Source organism: Vipera ursinii (genome assembly GCF_947247035.1).
Source record: "Vipera ursinii genome assembly, chromosome: 2".
Taxonomy (NCBI): domain Eukaryota; kingdom Metazoa; phylum Chordata; class Lepidosauria; order Squamata; family Viperidae; genus Vipera; species Vipera ursinii.
In genome coordinates, this window is record NC_139513.1 from 109839132 (window position 1) to 109860174 (window position 21043).

The window sequence follows — 21043 nt, forward strand, 5'->3', positions numbered from 1 at the left end:
TCGTCCCCTTCTTCTATTGCCCTCAATCTTTCCCAGCATTAGGCTCTTTTCCAGTGAGTCCTTCCTTCTCATTAGGTAGCCAAAGTATTTGAATTTTAGCTTCAGGATCTGGCCTTCTAAAGAGCAGTCAGGGTTGATCTCCTCTAGGACAGCGTTTCCCAACCTTAGGAACTTGAAGAATTCTCCCAGAATTCTGGGAGTTGAAGTCCACGCATCTTCAAGTTCCTAACGTTGGGAAACGCTGCTCTAGGACTGACCGGTTTGATCGCCTTGCAGTCCAAGGGACTCGCAGGAGTCTTCTCCAGCACCATAGTTCAAAGGCCTCAATTCTTTGGCGCTCAGCCTTTTTTATGGTCCAGCTTTCACTGCCATACATTACAACTGGGAAGACCATAGCCTTGACTTTTGTTGACAGGGTGATGTCTCTGCTTTTTAGTGTGCTGTCTAGATTTGCCATGGCTTTCCTCCGAGGAGCAAGCGTCTTTTAATTTCTTGGCTACAGTCCCCATCTGCAGTGATCTTGGAGCCCAGGAAAATAAAATCTGTCACTACTCCATTTCTTTCCCATCTATTTGCCAGGAATTGAGAGGGCCAGATGCCATGATCTTGGTTTTCTTAATGTTTAGTTCCAACCCAAGTTTTGCACTGTCCTTCACTCACAACAAGAGGCTCTTTAGTTCCTCTTCACTTTGTGCCATTAGAGTGGTATCATCTGCATATCTTAGGTTGTTGATATTTCTTCCGGCAATCTTAATTCCAACTTTTGATTCATCTAGCCCTGCCTTTCTCATGATGTGCTCTGCATATAAGTTAAATAGGCAAGGCGACAGTATACAGCCTTGCCGGACTCCTTTCCCAATTTTGAACCAATCAGTGGTTCCATGTCCAGTTCTCACTGTTGCTTCTTGGCCCGCATATAGGTTTCTCAAGAGACAAATAAGATGGTCTGGTACACTCATCTTCTCTTTAAGGACTTGCCACAGTTTGTTATGATCCACACAATCCAAGGCTTTAGCATAGTCAATGAAGCAGAAGTAGATGTTTTTCTGGAACTCTAGCTTTCTCCATGATCAAGCATATGTTGGCAATTTGATCTCTAGTTCCTCTGCCTCTTCGAAATCCTGCCTGTACTTCTGGTAGTTCTTGATCCACATACTGCTGGAGTCTAGTTTGTAGGATTTTAAGCATAACTTTACTAGCATGTGAAATGAGTGCAATGGTGCGATAGTTTGAACATTCTTTGGCACTGCCTTTCTTTGGAATTGGAATGTAAACTGATTTTTTCCAATCCTGTGGCCACTGTTGAGTTTTCCAAATTTGCTGGTAAATTGAGTGTAGCACGTTCACTGCATCGTCTTTTAAGATTTTGAATAGCTCAACTGGAATACGGTCACCTCCACTAGCTTTGTTGTTGCTCAGCTTTTCTAAGGCCTACTTCACTTTCTAGGATGTCTGGCTCGAGGTCAGTGACCACCTCATTGTGATTATTAGGGACGTTAAGCTCATTCTTGTATAGTTCTTTGTGTAATTTTGCCACCTCTTCTTAATCTCTTCTGCTTCTGTTAGGTCCCTGCCATTTTGGTCCTTTATCATGCCCATTTTTGCATGAAACGTTCCCTTCATCTCTCCAATTTTCTTGAAAAGATCTCTGGTCCTCTCTATTCTATTGTTTTCTTCTATTTCTGTGCACTATTCATTTAAGAAGGCATTCTTATCTCTTCTAGCTATTCTCTGGAATTCTGCATTTAATTGGGCATATCTTTCTTTTTCTCCCTTGCCTTTCACTTCCCTCCTTTCCTCAGCTATTTGCAAAGCTTCCTCAGACAGCCATTTTGCTTTCTTGCATTTCTTTTTCTTTGGGATGGTTTTGGTTGCTACCTGTTGTACAATGTTGCGAACCTCTGTCCATAGTTCTTCAGGCACTCTGTCTATCAGATCTAATTCCTTAAATCTGTTTGTCACCTCTACTGTATATTCAACAGGGATATGATTTAACTCATACCTGAGTGGCCTAGTGCTTTTCCCTACTTTCTTCAGTTTAAGCCTAAACTTTGCAATGAGAAGCTCATGGTCTGAGCCACAGTCAGCTCCTGGTCTTGTTTTTACTGACTGTATAGAGCTTCTCCATCTTTGGCTGCAGAGCACATAGTCAATCTGATTTCTGTGTTGACCGTCTGGTGATGTCCATGTGTAGAGCCGTCTCTTGGGTTGTTGGAAAAGAGTGTTTGCTATGACCATCGTATTCTCTTGACAAAATTCTATCAGCCTGTGCCCTGCTTCATTTTGTACTCCAAGGCCAAACTTGCCTGTTATTCCGATTATCTTTTGGCTTCCTACTTTAGCATTCCAATCCCCCATAATGATAAGGACATCATTTTTGGGTGTTAGTTCTATAAGGTGCTGTAGGGCTTCATAGAACCGGTCAATTTCATCCTCTTCAGCACCGGTGGTTGGGCCATAGACTTGGACTACTGTGATATTGAATGGTTTGCCTTGGATTCGAACTGAGATCATTCTGTCATTTTGAGGGTTGTATCCCAGTATTGCTTTTCCTACTCTTTTATTGACTATGAAGGCTACTCCATTTCTTCTGAGGGATTCTTGCCCGCAGTAGTATACCTGATGGTCATCTGAATTAAATTCACCCATTCCTGTCCATTTTAGTTCGCTGATACCTAAGATGTCGATGTTCAGTCTTGTCATCTCGTTTGACCATGTCCAGCTTGCCTTGATTCATGGATCTTACATTCCAGGTTCCTATGAAGAAAAAATCTACAGCATCGGACTTTCCTTTCACCACCAGACACATCCACAGCTGAGTGTCCTTTCGGCTTTGGCCCAGTCGCCTCATTCTTTCTGGCGCTACTAGTACTAGCCCTCTGCTCTTCCCCAGTAGCATATTGGACGCCTTCTGACCTGAGGGGCTCATCTTCCAGCGTCATATCGTTTTGCCTTTTGGTACTGTCCATAGGGTTTTCATGGCAAAGAAACTGGAGTGGGTTGCCATTTCCTTCTCCAGTGGATCACGTTTTGTCAGAACTCTCTTCTATGACCTTTCCGTCTTGGGTGGCCCTGCACGGCATAGCTCATAGCTTCTTTGAATTACGCAAGCCCCTTCGCCATGACAAGGCAGTAATCCATGAAGGGGACAGCCAATATAATTTGTTCTAAAAAGCCTAGTTTGCTTAAAAGAGTTGGGACATGTTACTATATGGATTATGAACCAGGCAGAATGACTTGATTATGTATGAACATTGTTGGTCTTAAAAGTGGCCTGAAGTTGGTCTGGCTGTTAGGGATCTGAGGTCACATAAACAGAAACATTCCTGAATAGCTCCTACACTTTATATATTTGGGAGGGAAATTATCTAAACCGGTTATGTAAATTTTAGCAAAAATGTAAAAAAAAAAGTGGCAAATGTAATTTGAAAATTTAAATCATGTATTTTTAGTGTGAATCCAAACCTGGCAAACAGAGTACACTAGTTACATTGAATTATTTTAATGTTTGATATGAATAAATGAATGTTTGTATTCATGCTTTAAGTTTAGAGAATAGAACAATGGCTCTGTCATCTAAATAGCAGTATTTAATGTTTAAAAGCCTTCTCCCATCAATATGAATTCTGGAACGCAAACAATTGCAAGTACAATGAAAAGCAATAACTCTAGTGAAACAACAGATTTAACAGAGAAACAAGAGTGGCTTCAGAAAGTACTGCAGCTTTTTTTTTGTATTTCAGTCCCTAGAAGGCAGAGGGTAAGCTGGGGAGACCAAGATTGGGAGAGGTTCATTCTCAGTGCCTGTGAAATAGCTCTGATCTTGCTTAGGCCATCACATCTTTGTTTGTTTGTTTAAAGAGCTGTAACTGGCTGTGTTTACACCATTTGGTGAGATAGTTGTAGCTAAACCTGGCTTAGCATGCCATGAATACCCTATCTATAGATTAAAGGTAAAGGTTCCCCCGTACATGCGTGCTAGTCGTTTCCGACTCTAGGGGCCAGTGCTCATCTCCGTTTCAAAGCCGAAGAGCCAGCGCTTGTCCGAGGACGTCTCCGTGGTCATGTGGCCGGCATGACTAGACGCCAAAGGCGCACGGAACGCTGTTACCTTCCCAGCGTAGCGGTCCCTATTTTTCTACTTGCATTTTTACGTGCTTTCGAACTGCTAGGTGGGCAGATGATTAAATAAGGTTTATTTACAAACCAGTACTGATTGCAGTGTGGACGTCAATTGGTAACTTGCAGTTCAACTTCAGACAGCCCTCAATGCAGCACATTAACACTTGCTTACCTCAAGAACAGTTTTTCCCTTTGGAAGCGGAAAACCCAAGTTCATCAACACATTACTTTGATTGTACACAGCACTTCTTCTCAGTCCCTTCAAAGTATGAGCAGACTATTACTTTCAAGATGAATTTGCAAATTCATGAAATAAAATCCCCATGTGTAAAAAGTGAGATTTGTATTTCTTGATTTCTCTCAATCTTGGAGCAAGGAAGAACTTCATGTTTTTAATGATGAATGAGAAAGTGGTTCTTCCTAAACATTTTGGGAGGTCTGAACCTTGGGTACTAAGTGGGAGCAGAGTATGGATGACGGGACATGAATCTCTCGGGCAATATAATACATTTTACAAAAATTGTAAGAAAAATTAGCACCAGCTTTGCTACCATTAACTGAATACAGTAAATTAGTCATTTTAATTAAAGAATATTACAAAAGATGTGCAAAATAACTTTCATGATTACACATTTTAAAGCAACATGCAAACCCACATTGGAGTATAGGTTTTAATTAAGTGAAGTTTGGATGCTTTACAGCTGAATGCATTAAGCCTTCAATAAATTTTGAAGCATGTGTGCAAATGAAGAAAATTAATTGAAACTGCTGTAAGGTGATAATTTAAAATTAAGTGGTCACATACATGTGTTCCAAGGGTTTTGAAAAATTAGGCATGTCCCTTTATCACCTTAATAGCTGTAAAAGGCATCAATTCAGTGTGTTCTGAATACATAAGTCTTGGAGGCTATGGAAGCAGAGCCTGGCATCTGTTGCCTGTCACAGAACTTTATTATTACCCTTTTCTTTCCCAACCTAAGTACCAGAACACAAAGGACTAGATTTTAATAGTATGGAATGATTACATTCTAGATGGAGACAACACAGCCTGATAAGTCCTCTTTGTTGACACTTCTTACCTGGCAGAATCACTGAGTTCACAGTACTTGATGTTGGTTGCTATAGAATACTTGGCGCCTCTGATACATGACATGAATACCTATTCACAGCAATATGGAAACAGACTTGATAGTTCTATTTTTGAGTAATTGCAACTCAGAGCAACTTTGCTAGTTTCTTTCTGGGAACTGGGAGGAAACAATATTTGTAAAGGCAAAAGCTGCTGCTATAAATGGCTGGGGCGCCATTTCCAATTAACCTGCCTGCTGAATCTGATCTGAAAAGTCTTCAACTATCAAAACTCTAGTAACTTTTCTTTCACAGCTTTATAAGGTGGCAGGTACTAAGTTTCATGATACTTAACAGGGAGAACCCTCATATAGAAACTTGAAAAGAGCAGCAGCTGCCAAAGTAACACTTAAAACCAACTGTGGAGAGCTAACATTATCAGTCCTTTGCCTTGTTCCAATTGTTGACCAGGTCAATCCCATCTTGAAGAGTGCCATCAAATTAGTAAATCAGAAGTTGTCTCTTCGACAGGAGAAGAATTGGGATGGGGATTCTGATAACTTCCCCCACCAAACCATACTTCCAACAGTCCAGTCAAAGTTTGTCATCAGTCATTTCTAGAAACTGAGCGTAGACATCTCTGGAGCACTCCCCTTTTTGATTGAATAAAAATTTGTAGTAACTGCCATCTGCACAGATTGCTAGAAAAAGAGGGAGACAAAGGCTTTTCAAATCATTACTATGAAAACAATTGTAGAAATCACACATTTGCAATGTAAGGTGTGAAGAAGAGGAAGAGTCTGAGGAGTAGCAGTAAAGTCTGAGGAGTTTAGTATATGTGTAATATATATATATAATATATATATATATGTTTTCTGAGGTATACACACACATACATATACATACACACACACACAGATATATACACACACACACACACACACACACACACACACACACACACACACACATATATATATATATATATATATATATATATATATATATATATATATATATATATATATATATATATATATATATATGTTTTCTGAGGTTTTCGCGGGTGTATGTGGATCTTTGGTCATTCGGGTTTTTTCCCGCGTAGAATTGAAGGTGTAGGAGCAACGTTTCAACGGAATCCCATCCGTCATCCTCAGGCTGGTGGCTTCAGCTTCTTCTTCTGGGAGAAGCATGTGGTAGTGGCTGTTTGTTCCTTTTTTAAACTGCCAGAGGGGGTGTGTTCTGTGGGTGGAGGTGTACTCTGATTGGGTGGGGGATTAGGTGTGTTCTGATTGGGTGGGAGTGTTTTGAATGGTGGGTGTGTTCTGATTGGGTGGGGGTGTGTTTTGAGTGGATGGGCGAGTCTCAGCTGCCAGCCTTAGACCTGAGCTGGTGAGTTGTGCTGCTTTTGTTCGGCTTCGTGTTTGTGGTGGTGTCATGTTTTTATAGTGGGTGTCAGTTTGCTTATTGTGTGGTTTGGAGGGGTTTAAAGTGGCTGATGTTGCAGCTGTAGTTAGGTTTCTGTTTTGTGGTTGTGCGTCGTTATCATTGTGGGTTCGGATTTGCTTTTTGAATGGTTGTGTGGTGATGTCATGTGATGTTATCATGAGTTTGGGTCTGGTATCATTCTTGGTGGTTGGGACTCGTCTGTCAATCAAGGCGGGTTTCCAAATGGCTGGTAGGCAAGAGGTATCATCTCGTTTGTTCATGCTGTGGGGGCGTTTTTCTATCTCAATGGCTTCTCTGATTATTCTGTTGTTAAAATGTTCAATTTTGGCGATAGTTTTGGTTTTTTTAAAATCAATTTCATGTCCCGTGGCTTCAGAGTGTTGGACCAGGGATGAAGTTTGTTCTCCCTTTCTGAGTGAGTTTTTGTGTTCTTCAATGCGTGCACTTATTCTTCTGTTGGTCTGTCCGATGTATGTGGTGGGGCAGGTGGTGCATGGGATTTCGTATACTCCTTGGTTTTCTAACCCAATTATGTCCTTGGGGTTTCTTAGGATGGTGGATATTTTTCTGTCTGTGTAGAATGCTGTTTTGATGTTGTGTTTTTGGAGGACCTTGCTGATTCTGTCTGTGGTCCCTTTTAAGTATGGGAGGAGGGCTTTGCCATTTTCTTGTTCTCTGTCTTGGGTTTTTGTGGGTGTCTCTCTTCGGATTAAGTTGGTAATCGTGTTTCTTTGGAATCCATTGGCTGTTAGTACATTAGTGAGAGTGTGTAGTTCGGTTTTTAGGTGTTGTTCGTCAGCTAGGTGTTTTGTTCTGGAGATGAGTGTCTTGGCTACGGAGTTGATCTGTGCTGGGTGGTGGTGTGAGAGTGCGTTCAGATAGAGGTTTGTGTGTGTTTTTTTATGGTAGATAGTGTGTCCTAGGGAGCCGTTGGATTTCTTGTAGACTAAGACATCAAGGAAGGGAAGTTGATTGTTAGCTTCTGTTTCCATGGTGAATTGTATTTTGGGGTGTAGGCTATTGAGGTGTGTGAGGAAGTCATCCAGTTTTTCTTTGCCGTGTGGCCAGATTACGAAGGTGTCATCTACGTATCTGAGCCAGAGTTTGGGTTTGTGGTTGGATTTTTCTAGAGCGAGGGTTTCAAAGTGTTCCATGTAGAGGTTTGCGATGACAGGTGAATATATACACACACACACATACTATACACACACACACGCACACACACATATATATTTATAAATATTTAATATATATTAAATCAGGACCCTTACCTAAGACAGAATTCGGCTCTGTTCCAAAGGCACAGATACAGGGAGAGCCCGAGGGAACTTGAAACTTGGAAAAACTCCATTTGGAACTGAAATATTTGGGCAGGAAACTGGCTGATGCTAAGCTAAGAGATTAAAAAAAATTCCTTGAGTACCTACTGAAATCAAGCACAAAAATAAAATAGATGCTAGCAGCTGCTGCTAATTTCAGTTATTTATTGGTTATATAAGCTTAATTACTATCCCAACTTTTATGTATAAATACTGCCAAAGTTGGCTGACAAACAAGGGAAACCGCGTAAGAATACAGTTAACAATGTACCATCAAGGATAGGAAACGGTTGTTGCTTTCAACAAATAAATTAACTTAGTACCAAAATCTTGCCCAGTTATGGCAGCCAGGATCATATAGTGATCCACATGCAAAGGAGAAAGGACGATTGTCTTTTTTTTGGTTCACATGAGACAAAAAGTTGCTTTTTGTTTCTGGAGATGCTCATAGGTGCCTATATATGCACCTACATATGTTCTTGAATCAGCTTTTCCCTTCATAGCTGGATTGTTGCAGAGCCCTAGTGGACAACAGCATAACATGCAATAACAACAATTAAGGTATTTCTCTGATTTTCAGAATGGGAGAGGGCTAGAAAGAAGGTTGATAGTGTGAACACTTGTATGTGTGTGAACTTGCACTTGAATCAGAAACCATATTGGTAGTTAGTAATCAGTGAAACTGCTGTAAATGTAGATGCACAGGTTTCCTACGACCACCCCTTATCAGCAATCTGGACTTTCTGTTCAAGCCAGGTGTACAATAAACAAGTTCCAGCAATTAAAAGAGAATGTAATTTCTGGCATCTCCAGAAACAATTGTAGCAGTTGCATTAACCTTAACTGTGCAAATGTTATTGGAACAGCAAAATCAAATTCAAAGTTAAGGCTACACCCAACTATGAACTGAAGTCTTCAAGGGAATGTAATTGAATCAACTGTCAAAAAAGAGGAAGCTTTGGGCAGCAAGGAGGATACATGACAACTTGGAAGTAGAGATTCAATATGTCAGTACGAAAAGAACAAGAAGGACCTTAAGAATAACAATAAATACAGAAAAAATATCAAGAGGAAAAAGAGCATGTTTTTAAGAATACTGAAGAAATCACAGAATTTACAGCTAAGAATATTCAAGAGTAATCACAGAAATGCTCTAATAAAGGCAAATGAGTTGAAAAGAAGATGAAATATACTTTAACCATTTGTAAATGAAATATTGATTAATAAATACATTTTCAGAAAAAGAGTATTTGTTCAGGAAGAGTTTCCATCAAAAAGTGAGATGCGGAAGGGAGTCACCTTCCCTTCTGGAAATGTTTTTCGTATCTTGCAAGCTGGTAAGAGACAGTTTTCACATGCATAAAGGTTTCCCTTCACTGTCATGGCAAATAATCTCTACAAAACTTTCTCAGTCATTTTTAACTACCGTATTTTCCGGCGTATAAGATGACTGGGCGTATAAGACGACCCCCTACATTTCCTATTAAATTATACAGTTTGGGCTATACTCGCTGTATAAGACTACCCCTCTTCCAACGCACACCAAATAAAAATTTAAAAACATCATATTTTATTTTAATATGGTAATTTTAATTCAAATGCTTATGACATGCAGGTACTTAGTAGGAAAACTGTCACTTATAAACATAAGGCTGTTTGTCATCAAACATGTAAACATAAACAGTGCAAGTGGATTAAACTTTTCCTAATTCACTCTAAAGCTTTCCCTGCGCAGACTAAATGGGAGATCCGCTCCAGGTTTTCCAGCCAGCCCACCCAGTTCCTGAGTCAAATGTGTCCTTAGAGCTAAGCAGCTGCTCTGACTGCTGCATTCCCCACCTGCCTTTCAAGTTGGGATAGACTGCAGCTGCTCTTCAACTTTAGAAAGGAAGACGCCTAGACCCCAGCCTGTAAAAAATCAGTCTGCAGCTTCTTCTCCAATTGGTCCCACTTTCCCTGCACAGACCAAATGGGAGATCCGCTCCAGGTTTTCCAGCCAGCCCTGTCCCTAAATTTTCAGCACCCGGCGTATAAGACGACCCCTGACTTTTGAGAAGATTTTCATGGGTTAAAAAGTCGTTTTATATGCCAGAAAATATGGTAGACATAAGTCCTGCTAGACCCAGCCTCAGCTCCTTACCTTGATTGCTTATTTCTTTTGGGATCCTCTGCAGCAAAAATGTGCACTGTGGCATGGTCACTTGATACGCAGATAAGAGAAGCGTCTTGGTTGAAGTTTATACTAATGGAGAGATCAGAAGCAACATATCTCTTTATCTCATGTTTGTCATGGAACAAGTTGCTTTTTAAAGGTATCCTACTTCTTACTTAACTGTTGATCTGTTGGAATTGGACAGCTAGGACAAATTTGAATGAGTAAATAATTTTAAATGTTAACAAATCACAAATGAAAATGGATATTTAAATGGTTTACATTCAAAATCATGGGAACCATCCTCTCCATGTGTAGTTAAAAATTCTCCCTCACTCCTACGTTCTCTAATTCTCTAGTGATTGCTCAGCAAAGCAAAACTTACCAGTATATATTGGCAGCCTGAGATCCTCTGCGCAACTCTTGAATTAGATGCCCAGATGAAGTATCAAATATTCTTATAAGGGTCCCCTTGAAAAACAATAACAATTTTTGAAGTTGTGGAAAACGATACTAAACCAATCGATTCTTCAGTCTTTTTAATTCTTACATACTCTCCCTGATAGCCATATATTGTCCACAAAATACATCTTGCCTGCATTTCCTTTTACTGCCAGACTGACCTTCAGTAAAATGGATGTTGGAACATCAACATCAAGAATGAATTCGCAAACATATCAGAGCTCGAGCCCCATTTCTAAGGAATGTTTAGGGTAATGGGTGATTTTTGCTTTTGCCTTTAAGGAAAATTGATGCTGTGTTACTGATCAGAAACTCTCAGAACAGACGTCTGTGAACATTCTCCAAGTTCACCCATCACCACAAAATTCAGCAACCAGCTGATCTAGTCAAATTGATCAAAACAGAATGATGTTTAACTTCATTTGCCTTTTACATTTATAATGAGTTTCCTCTGAGGATTTCAGTATTATATACAAAGCCCTGATGGCACATTGATTAAGTGCAGTAATGCAGGCAAACTCTACCCAGAGCCTGGAATAAAATCTTGAAGCCTTTCACACTTCTGTAAAATGAGGAGCCAAATTATTGGGGGCAATATGCAAATACGTAATGCTCTACATCAGGGATGCCAAACTCGCGATGTCACGTGATGTTGCATGATGTATCACGACCTTCTCCCCATTGCCGGCAATGGGGTCGGCGCAGTTTCATTGTGACGCATCCGGCCCGTGGGCCTGCTCTACATTGTAAACTGCCCAGAGTGTGTTGTAAAATGCTATGGGGTGGTATATAAATCTAAATGCAATTTCTATATACAGGGTTCACCTCCATTTTATCTTAATAACAAGTCTGCAAGGTGGTCTGGACTGACAAATACTGACCAAAAGTCATTTAATGAACTTAATGGTCACCTGGGAAATTAAATCTTGGTGCCCCTAGTTACAATCTAATTCAATATCCTTAAAATTCCTTTCCAGTTTACCTCTAAACAGACAGTCATCGGTTAGCAACCACTTGTTCAGTGACTGCTCAAAGTTACTATGGCGCTGATCAAGTAGTGGTTACAACTGGTCTTCAAAGTTTCAACCATACCAGCACCCCTGCAGTCACATGATCATAATCCGGGCACTTGGTAACCAGACTGCACTTGTGACAGTTGCAGTGTCCCATGGTCACAATTTGCAATCTATCTCGTTGACTTTCCACAAGCAAAGCCAAGGGAAGGTTACAAGTTGCTTGGGTAAGTCTCACCCACCCATGAACCTCCCCCAGCCCTTTCACACTAGCTGGTCACCCACATACCTTCAAGCACCATTCTCAAGCCTTGCTATGCTTGCACTGCGTCTCCCTGATCACTGAGACATCCTACCTGACCACTTGTGCACCCGTTCTTACCCTGAAGCAGCCAGTGCAAGTCCCACTGCACTGTTCACGCCTTCCCCATCACTCCCACTCTCCCACCTAGCAGCAGCCATCTCAAGCCCCAAGGCGCTCATGCTGCACCTCCTCCCCCTGGTGGCAGCCACCCCAAACACCACAGAGCTTGTGCCCCATCTCCCTCACCCCTCACAGAGCCCCACCATCTGGAAGCAACCACTTATCTGCCTGCTGGGACTGGCGAGTTCTTGCCAGCTTCCCCACTGACTGTGGTTGTTGGAAGCTGGCAGGAAGCTGCGAGCAGGTGCTTGCCTAATAAACAACAATCCTCACTTAACAACGCCAAAGGAGGACCGTGCAGGAAATGCTACATGAACGACATAAGATGAATTTGGTTTTAAAAGTAAAGATTTTCATAAACTGAAGTATTAAACTGATATAGCCTTACACCTGCATAAGATAAATAATATATTTTGTAAAACAGCGAAGAGTAGATCAAACTGTAGGTTGATAACAATGGAATCACTGAGATAGACTACCATACACAAAGAATAGAAAGAAGCCACTCCAGATCAATTACAATTTAATTTAGACCGAACAATGGCTCCTAACTGGGAATTGTCAATTTACCATAATCCAGAGATCTTTAAGAGACTGATTTCCCATTTCTCCAATGCTAAAAGTATAAACTGCCGAAGCCTGGGTGACAGCCTGGAATCTAAGGGGGGCCCACTGATTGTTCTGACTGGTGGGATCCAGGAAAAGGGCCTTCTCTGCCACTGCACTTGCCCTGCGGAATACCTTGCCCCTCACACCCTCAGCCCCAACCCTCCTGACCTTCCAGAAGAGCCCAAAGACCTGGCCCTGCCAGTTAGGTTGGGGCCCCACTGGGGAAGTATCACAGTGGAGGTGGTTGATTAACAACGGATCCCACCTCCTCCCCCCAGCCTGCTCCTACCTTCCCCATTTTTTAAATTGGGCCGCGGTGTTCTGGATCTTATATTAACTTTATTGATTTTAGTTTATATAGTTTTTATATTTTTATGATTATAAGCCACCAGTTACCTTGAAGTAAGATGGGCAGCCTATAAATGAAAGAAAGAAAGAGAGAGAGAGAGAGAGAGAGAGAGAGAGAGAGAGAGAGAGAGAGAGAGAGAGAGAGAAAGAAATCTAAGAATGACACGCAGACCCTTACCAAGACACTATTAAACATTTATACGAACACATCCAAGATGGTGATGTGGCTCTCTAGTTAATCATATACCAAAACGTTTTGCTTACTTTTTCTGATGCTGTAGCAATTCTTGTTCCCTGCAAATTTAGGGCTATGCAGCTCAAGATTCCTTCATGAGCAGGTATATCTACTGGAGGCTTTTCAGTGTTTGCCAGATCTACTATCTGCACATGTCCAGTATGTGTTCCAGGGAATGCAAGTAAGGAATTATTACTATTTGGACACAGGACACAAAGACCTAAAATAAACAATTGCAAGTATTAAAGAAGAGCTATTTTTTTTACTATGGTCTCTCTCAGACCATCCCAGCCTAAAGAGGTTTTAATGTCCTCAGACTAATAGGCTATTTCACAGAGTAAGCTACATTGTAGGTTCACTGTGGGGTCCTTGGTCCTCTCTTGAGTTTGGGGCTTTCCTTGCAGACGTTTTATTACCAAACTCGGTTAACATTACCGATGCACTTGCTACTTCATTTGGTAATGAAATGGCTGCAAGGAAACCATCCAGCTGAGGGAGCACCAAGGACTCCACAGTTCAAGCCTGAACTACAAAGACGTCTTCTATCGGTAATTTTAGGTTTAAGATTAGCAAAAAAATACTTCTATATGTATAATATGGCTTGACATTATTATGTAGCCAGAAACTTTAATAACCATATAATGGCAGTGGGATGTAGTCTGGATTTCCAAGAGGGAGAGGCTGCATTCCAGAGGGCAAAGTGTCACTGAAGCCTGGAATGTTTGGTTGGGAGAAAAGAGCATTAAGCAGATTCCTCCCTTAATGATTCCCAGAGTATATCTATAGTGATGCAAATAGCTGCTTTAGTTTGGCAAGATTTCTCTCCATAGGCAAGGGGGCAATAAAGGAAGTTGCTCAAAAGTAACTCCATGTGTCTTCGTTGGTTCTTGGGGCCTGGCAGTAACAAAACCTCAGAATTACATTTAATGCCGTATGATAGTGGAACCTTCCCAAACCCCAAGAAAGACAAATGCCACCCCACAGGCAATGGGGATGAACATACCTTACTGAACTCAGTAACGGAGCGTTTGCTTTACATTTAGAAAATGCCAAGCTGTCTTAGGAACAGTGAATATATGCCAAATAAGCAACATCAATCGACCCCCCCACCCCACCCCCAAGCATAATGGCAACGAAACACAAACCAATGGAGACTGTAATGTCTTCTCTCTAACGGAGACCACGTACCTTTAGGGTTGTAGCAAGTTTCAAAGACATGTAACTGGTGAGGATTGTGTGTGAACGTGAAAACTTTAATCATAGAGTCCAAAACTACGACAATTCTGGAAGAGAAAAGGCACTGACATAGATACAGCACTCAGATTGTACTAGAAAGCCAACCCTAGACCCAATTTTCTTCCTTTTGCTTTAGGCTATTATAGCAAAGCTTTCAAAATTACTTAAAAGTATATCAGAAGTAGTCACAAAGCAGGAGCTCGTGCATCTTTTTGCCACAGAGGTTCTGTCTGTAAGGCTGAGAATTATTTGTGTTTGCTGAAGCGTATCAGTACAGCATCCCTTCCTTTGTTCCATCCCTTCCTTTATTCAAAACAGTTCAGTATGTTAATAAATAATGAACACTCACAGTCTTTTCCTTCCTTAAAAATATCTAACTAATGGAACAAATCAAAAGAAAAACAAATAAAACGATCCTTCTGTTCCACCAACTGAGCACTTACCTGTCTCTTCGCAGCTTAACAGCTTTTACTTCTGTGGAAAATTCTATTTCAATAACTGTCTTCTTTTTCAAGTCATCCCAGATCATTACTGCAGAGAAGGAAGTATCTTATTAATTTTAAAACAAAGACCTTCAACACTGACAAACTAGCTCCATTAGGAAGTTATATCTCAGGTCACCTCATTATATAGATAAAACAAAAGATTCATATTCCAAATTGGGACAGATGTTTTTTAATTCTGGGATATCTCCAGAAAATGTTGTTGGACTTCAACTGTCCAACAGAATGGAAACAAATTACAACTTCTATTACTTATAAAAACTCTTACAAAACTCAAAATCCCCCAGCCTTGATACCATAAATTTATTTGAGCTATTCCTACATTCAGTTTTACAGATCCTATTCTTAATTTTTTTCCATTTTTCCTCTTGTGTCACAATCCATCTCTCTAACCAGATTATGACTTTTTATTGTATTATACTATTAAGAGAAGATGCAATAAATAGCATGTTTATTATTTATAAATAAAAATCATAAACAGTTATAAATAGGAAGCACAGCAGACCAGGTTCTGCTCTAGCAAATAACTGCTTTCACTGTATCCTTTAAAAATGTAAGAATTGCCCTCACATTTTTTAAAACTGTAACTACTCAGGAGAGGAAGACAATTCAGTTAGAGCATTGTGGCAGTTTTGAAACTGAACCCAAGCGTAAAAATACTATTTAATATTCAATACTATACCTTTATTAGGAGGATACTTTGGCTTTTTCCCTCCACCAACCAAAGCTAAATAATTGCAGCGAAACAACATTTCAACATGGCCGACACCTCCTTCTAGGAATTCTAAGAGGCAGAGGAGGAAGCATGTACAAAATAAAAAATTCAATGCCAAATTTTCTGTCAGAATATATGTGTAGAACAAAGGGAGTTTCTCTTTAGACTTAACATTACATTTAAACTTACATGCAGTACTCTACATTTTTGTTTGCCTCATTCTAAGAAAATGTTTGCTCTCTCTTCTAGTGTGATCAGAGGTTTTTTCTGATTATACATTATGGATAACTATTATAGATCAGGAAGCAATACTTCCATGAATAGTTAATGAGAACTGCCTTCAAGATTTAGAATTCCCTGGCAATCAAATATTTTAAGGCTATAATCTTATGCAAAGTTAATTGGGAGCAAAATACAATAAATTTATTTGGATTTTACTCAAAAGTACCAGGCACAAAATCATAATGCCAATGGATTATTTAGAGCTGAAAAGCAGCAATGTATACCGAGGAACCATCTCACCTTGTTTCTCCTTCTCTTTAAGTGGATCTGCATTAAACACTCTAAATCCATTTTCCATTCCACATGCAAAGCATCCTAAAAAGAAAGGATAGGTATAAATGCTGTGTGTTAACAATGGACAAAGAACAAGGCATGCTAAAGCATACTTTGCATGCAGAAAAATACTGGTTTAATAACTGCAATTTTCATAATAAAGCAGCTGGCAAACAAGATCTCCAGCCATAACCTGGTGAGCATTTCAAACATGGATCTTGTACTCTTTTGAAAGAGCTCTAGTCCAGTGCTGCACCGACAACAGGAAGTAGGACCACCATGGTTATGTATTCTCTCCTTTAATTGAGGAGGCACCATTATGCCTGTTGCATAGATATTATGGTGATTACGGGTGTACACAAAATTAAAAATATGTTTTATACGCAACCCAAAAGAAACCATTGGGTTCTGGAGGTACAGGCAAATCCTTTCTGATTGATTGCAGTTTAGCAGAACCAAAACAGTTTGGTTGTTTTGATATACATACGACAGAAAATATGGAGGATGCCTTTGATCTTAGGGTTTATAAGCAAGGCTGATGTATGTCACCCTTTCTTAGCAGCTCTATACACAACACACAATGCACATCACACACACACACACACACACAGCACATTTCTTTTTCTCCCTTCATTTAATTCCCAATGCCACGGATTCTCAGCACACCTGGCAGGTCCACGCCTCCTTCAATCTTTGCAGGACTTTTCTTTCCTTCCCTCAGCTGTTGCAAAAACTGTTTCTATTCTTTACTGGAAGAGTCTCAGCTGCAAGGAAGTAACTCCTAAAACAGATATTGCACCAGACTGCCCGTCAGCCTATCTTCTTAGTGTCTTCCTTCCCCTGCTTCTTTTAGCCAACCATGTTCTTGATTTCCTTACCCTCCCAAATCAACCTGCCCAGAACAATCATGCTTCGGTCTACATCAGGACAAAAATAGCCCTGTTTTGATTTCATATACAGACCAAAACCATCCAAAACTCTTGTGTTTCAGTCAGGTATGGACAACCTGAAATCAGGTCTTCTGTGAATGGAGTGCTTTGTACATAGAATACTTCATAGATCCCTAGTGATTATTGCCATTTTCACAGTAAACAAATGAAAATCAGGTCTAAGACATGTGTTCTCCATGGTTGTTTTTTGACATTTGGGCCTGCTGGCTATTGAGTTCTACTTTTACTGTTACAATTTGTTTTTAAATTTGTCCTCTATGCCAGTGTTTCCCTACCTTAGGAACTTGAAGATGCGTGGACTTCAACTCCCAGAATTCCCCAGCCAGCATAGCTGGCTGGGGAATTCTGGGAGTTGAAGTCCACGCATCTTCAAGTTCCTAAGGTTGGGAAACGCTGCTCTATGCCACCTTGAATGGTTTGTAGAATAGGCAGCAATACAAATAAAATAAACAAACTGAACTCCTTGATCATTCTGCTTCTTTTTGGTTCCCCAGCAGTCCTAGTCAAGAAGGAGCTTACTCCTTAACAATCAGTTGCTTTCTCCTACTTCGCCTTCGCTTTCCCTCCAGTCTGTTATCAGCTAGCCAGGCTCTTTGAGACAGGGTTTAATATATTCTTTCAGAAAGTACTGTACCAATGTTCAGAAAATTCTGCAGCAAAACTGAGCGAACTCTCTCCTTCTTTACCCCAGATACACCCTTAGTGCCTATTAGTTGAACAACTTGGTAAGTGGTGGCTAAACCGGCCATTCAAAGCACGTCTAAAACTCATCTAACCCCACGTTAGGGGGAGTTATGGTTGTTTTCCATCAGCAGGTGAATCTCAGAGGGAGGACAAACTAAATCTGGGGATCCATCAACCCGTTTTAAACTTGTCCTGCGGTAAATTAAGTACCGTTCACTATCTCTGTTAGCACGGCAGACTAGGGATCGGCCACAGAAGTGACACACTTTAGGCCAGCATGCTTTTTTTTGCTGGCTCAAGAATCAGTGAGTAGCACTTTAACTTGGCCATGAGGAAGAGAGTAGGGCTCTATTCAGGAAGAGCTGCAGGTCAGCTGCACCTACTGTACTTACAAAAGAGAACTGGTAAATTACCCATCTGCTATAGAAAAGAAAGGCCTTTAGAAGGCCAGATCCTGAAGCTAAAACTCAAATACTTTGGCCACCTAATGAGAAGGAAGGACTCACTGGAGAAGAGCCTAATGCTGGGAAAGATTGAGGGCAATAGAAGAAGGGGACAACAGAGAATGAGGTGGCTGGATGGAGTCACTGAAGCAAGTAGGCATGAGCTTAAATGGACTCCAGAAGATGGTAGAGGACAGGAAAGCCTGGAAGAACGTTGTCCATAGGGTCGCATTGGGTCGGACACGACTTCGCAACTAACAACAACATAGAAAAGAAAAAGTGAGGGTTAAGCCCAGCAAACATGTAACAATAAGGAGTTCCTGTGTGTATAGTCTTAAACAGCAAAAGCCAGACCCTGCCTATGCTACTATTTCTGCCTCATAAAAGCTTATTTATCTTGGGAGGGAACAAAACTACATAGAATTTCTGTATCATAAAGAGTGCGATGGGCGCGATTGATTCTTCACCATAAATCTGAACGGTTCTGCTAACCTCTGGCTTTCTTCCTGCTGACTCCTCTACTTAAAACTAGCCTTTGGCAGATGGGGGAACTGGCCTCTTGTTCCCAGTAAAATCTCCCAGTCTGTTCTCCGTCACCGAACCACTGACTGCTCAACTGCTTTTCAGCCTGGCGTGCCTTGTTGCGAGCCCAGAAAACTGGACTGAAAACCTTGGGACCCCAGAGTTAAGCACATGTGCCATCCAAACGCTGCCAACAACCGCCCCAAAACAGAAAGCAAGCGGCAGCAGCAGCGGCAAAAGATCTTTCCCAACAACCGAAAAAGGTCGGGCGTCCGGAGTTACGTGCCGAAGAGCCAGGAGCAGATCCAGAAGGAAACGCTGCAGGAATTCTCCGACTTCGCTTCCAGCCTCTCGCTGCCTCCTCCAAGGAAACTGGTTTAGCAACCGGCGCTCTTCCCAGAAGCCAAGAACCCGGGGAAAAGGAAACAAGCAGGTCTGCGTTTCCCGGTCCGCAAACACCTGAAATGGGCAGCGGACGGGCGAGCAGACAGGCAAGCAGATGATCTCACACATACACGCACAAACACAGACACACACAGACACGCACGCACGCACACACACACACACACACCCATGAGATCCCTACCGTGGTCCTGGTTGAAGCCGGCGAAGAGCAAGCCATTCCCGTGCGGATTAACGGGGAGCAGGTTCATGGCGCCGGACGATGGGAAAGGCCGCGGCCTGGGGAAACAGGGTCGCTCACACCATCAGGCGAGCCGAGGAGGAGGCGGCGGCGGCGGCGGCGGCGGCAGCCACACGATTCCTTCCGGACTAGATCAGGAGCCACCCCGAGCGCCGAGCGCATCGAACCGCTTTCCTTGGCTTTGCTGGAGGAATACCAAGCTGTTGAGCGGCGGCGGCGGCGGCGGCTTCCCCCGAATCAGGACAGTCAGAGTCTGGCCGATTTACAGTCGCTGCCTGATTGCAGAGCGCATCGATGAAAGGAAACCCACCCGGCTGAGGGCCGAGCTAATAATTCGTGCTTGAATTCGCGCGCTCTCGCGTTTCGGATGCTTAACGACGGACTTGACTTTCGCGGCGGAAGTCCGCGCCGTACACCGTTCCTACTTCTGAGTAAAGCTACTTAGAATTAATTACACGGGAAAAACCCAAGATCATAGTAGGCCGAATTGTCGCTTTCCTTACATCGGTATTGTGTTCCCCTGGTCCAGGGGTAGGCAACCTCGGCTCTTTTATGACTCGTGGACTTCAACTCCCAGAATTCCTGAGTCAGCATAGCTGACTCAGGAATTCTGGGAGTTGAAGTCCACGAGTCATAAAAGAGCCGAGGTTGCCTACCCCTGCCCTGGTCCTTACAAAATAGGTAAGTAGCGACTTTGGAGAAAGAGGAGTGGGCGGCTGCATTCAGTGCGGCTGCATTCTGACGCTGCCAATCAACGGAGGTAATTTGGGAAGGAATACACGAGACTCTTAATTAGATAAAATCCCAAATTTGGAGGGGGGGGGATTAAAATATGCTTACGCTTAATCAGCGGCAAGAATTTGTAGGAAAATGGTTTATAAACAATGATTTTTTTTTTACTCCATCTCCTCCAAACCACCTAATGTATCAGTCGCACATACAATAATAGAAGCTACATTGGTTTCTATTGCCTACTTGCATGAGGCTGGAAATTCTGCTCCCCTAGTGACAATACCTTCCTACTTTGGGTAAATTTATAAAGAGGTATAATTTTTATTCATGGGGCTAGCAGAGGCTACAGCAGGCACTTCTGAGTGCAGGTGACACAGCTGGGACCCTGGGCATATGTTCTACGAAACAGTGGACAGATGCTATGAAATCAACAATCAGGGTCCTCATTTTACAGACCTCAGAAGGGTGGAAGATTGAGTCGATCTTGAGCATCTTCAGGATCAAACTCCTGGCAGTGAGCAGCCAGCCTGCAATACTGCATTCTAGCCACTGTGCCACCATGTACAAAATCCCTGTAATCTTGTACACCATAGTGGGAGAAAAAGTGTCTTATGGAATGACTTGCAACCTTTCGTGTCAGCTTCTCATTGATTTTGTTTATGGGAAGCTGACAGGGAAAGTCGCAAATGGCAATCACTACAATGAGGCAGCACAGCAGGACTTGAGGGGATTCAAAACTGATAAAACAATAATAAGATAATTTTGCTATGATAAGATCGACAGTTGCTACTGACATATCTTGTAAGAATTCATTGTGTTTATGAAAAATGGTAATAATAGAGGACTGAAATTTATA

At 41.7% G+C, this 21043-nt stretch overlaps 1 protein-coding gene across 3 annotated transcripts; it reads right to left on the reverse strand.

Annotated features, from left to right (window-relative positions):
• Window positions 1–2932: 2932 nt before the first annotated feature.
• WDR45B (WD repeat domain 45B) lies at window positions 2933–19590 on the reverse strand. Of its 3 annotated transcripts, none has more exons than XM_083352355.1 (10): window positions 19399–19590; window positions 16181–16255; window positions 15626–15727; window positions 14884–14971; window positions 14393–14487; window positions 13234–13424; window positions 10499–10584; window positions 10102–10203; window positions 7914–8030; window positions 2933–5891 (listed from the first exon to the last, which is right to left on the reverse strand). In XM_083352355.1, the coding sequence occupies exons 1-10, from the start codon at window positions 19463–19465 to the stop codon at window positions 5798–5800; spliced, it is 1017 nt and encodes a 338-aa protein (XP_083208481.1). In that variant the 5' UTR covers window positions 19466–19590; the 3' UTR covers window positions 2933–5797. The 3 variants fall into 3 exon arrangements, with proteins under 3 accessions (XP_083208481.1, XP_083208480.1, XP_083208482.1); XM_083352354.1 differs by having other exon boundaries at window positions 7914–8035; XM_083352356.1 differs by having other exon boundaries at window positions 5804–5914; window positions 7914–8035.
• Window positions 19591–21043: the final 1453 nt, after the last annotated feature.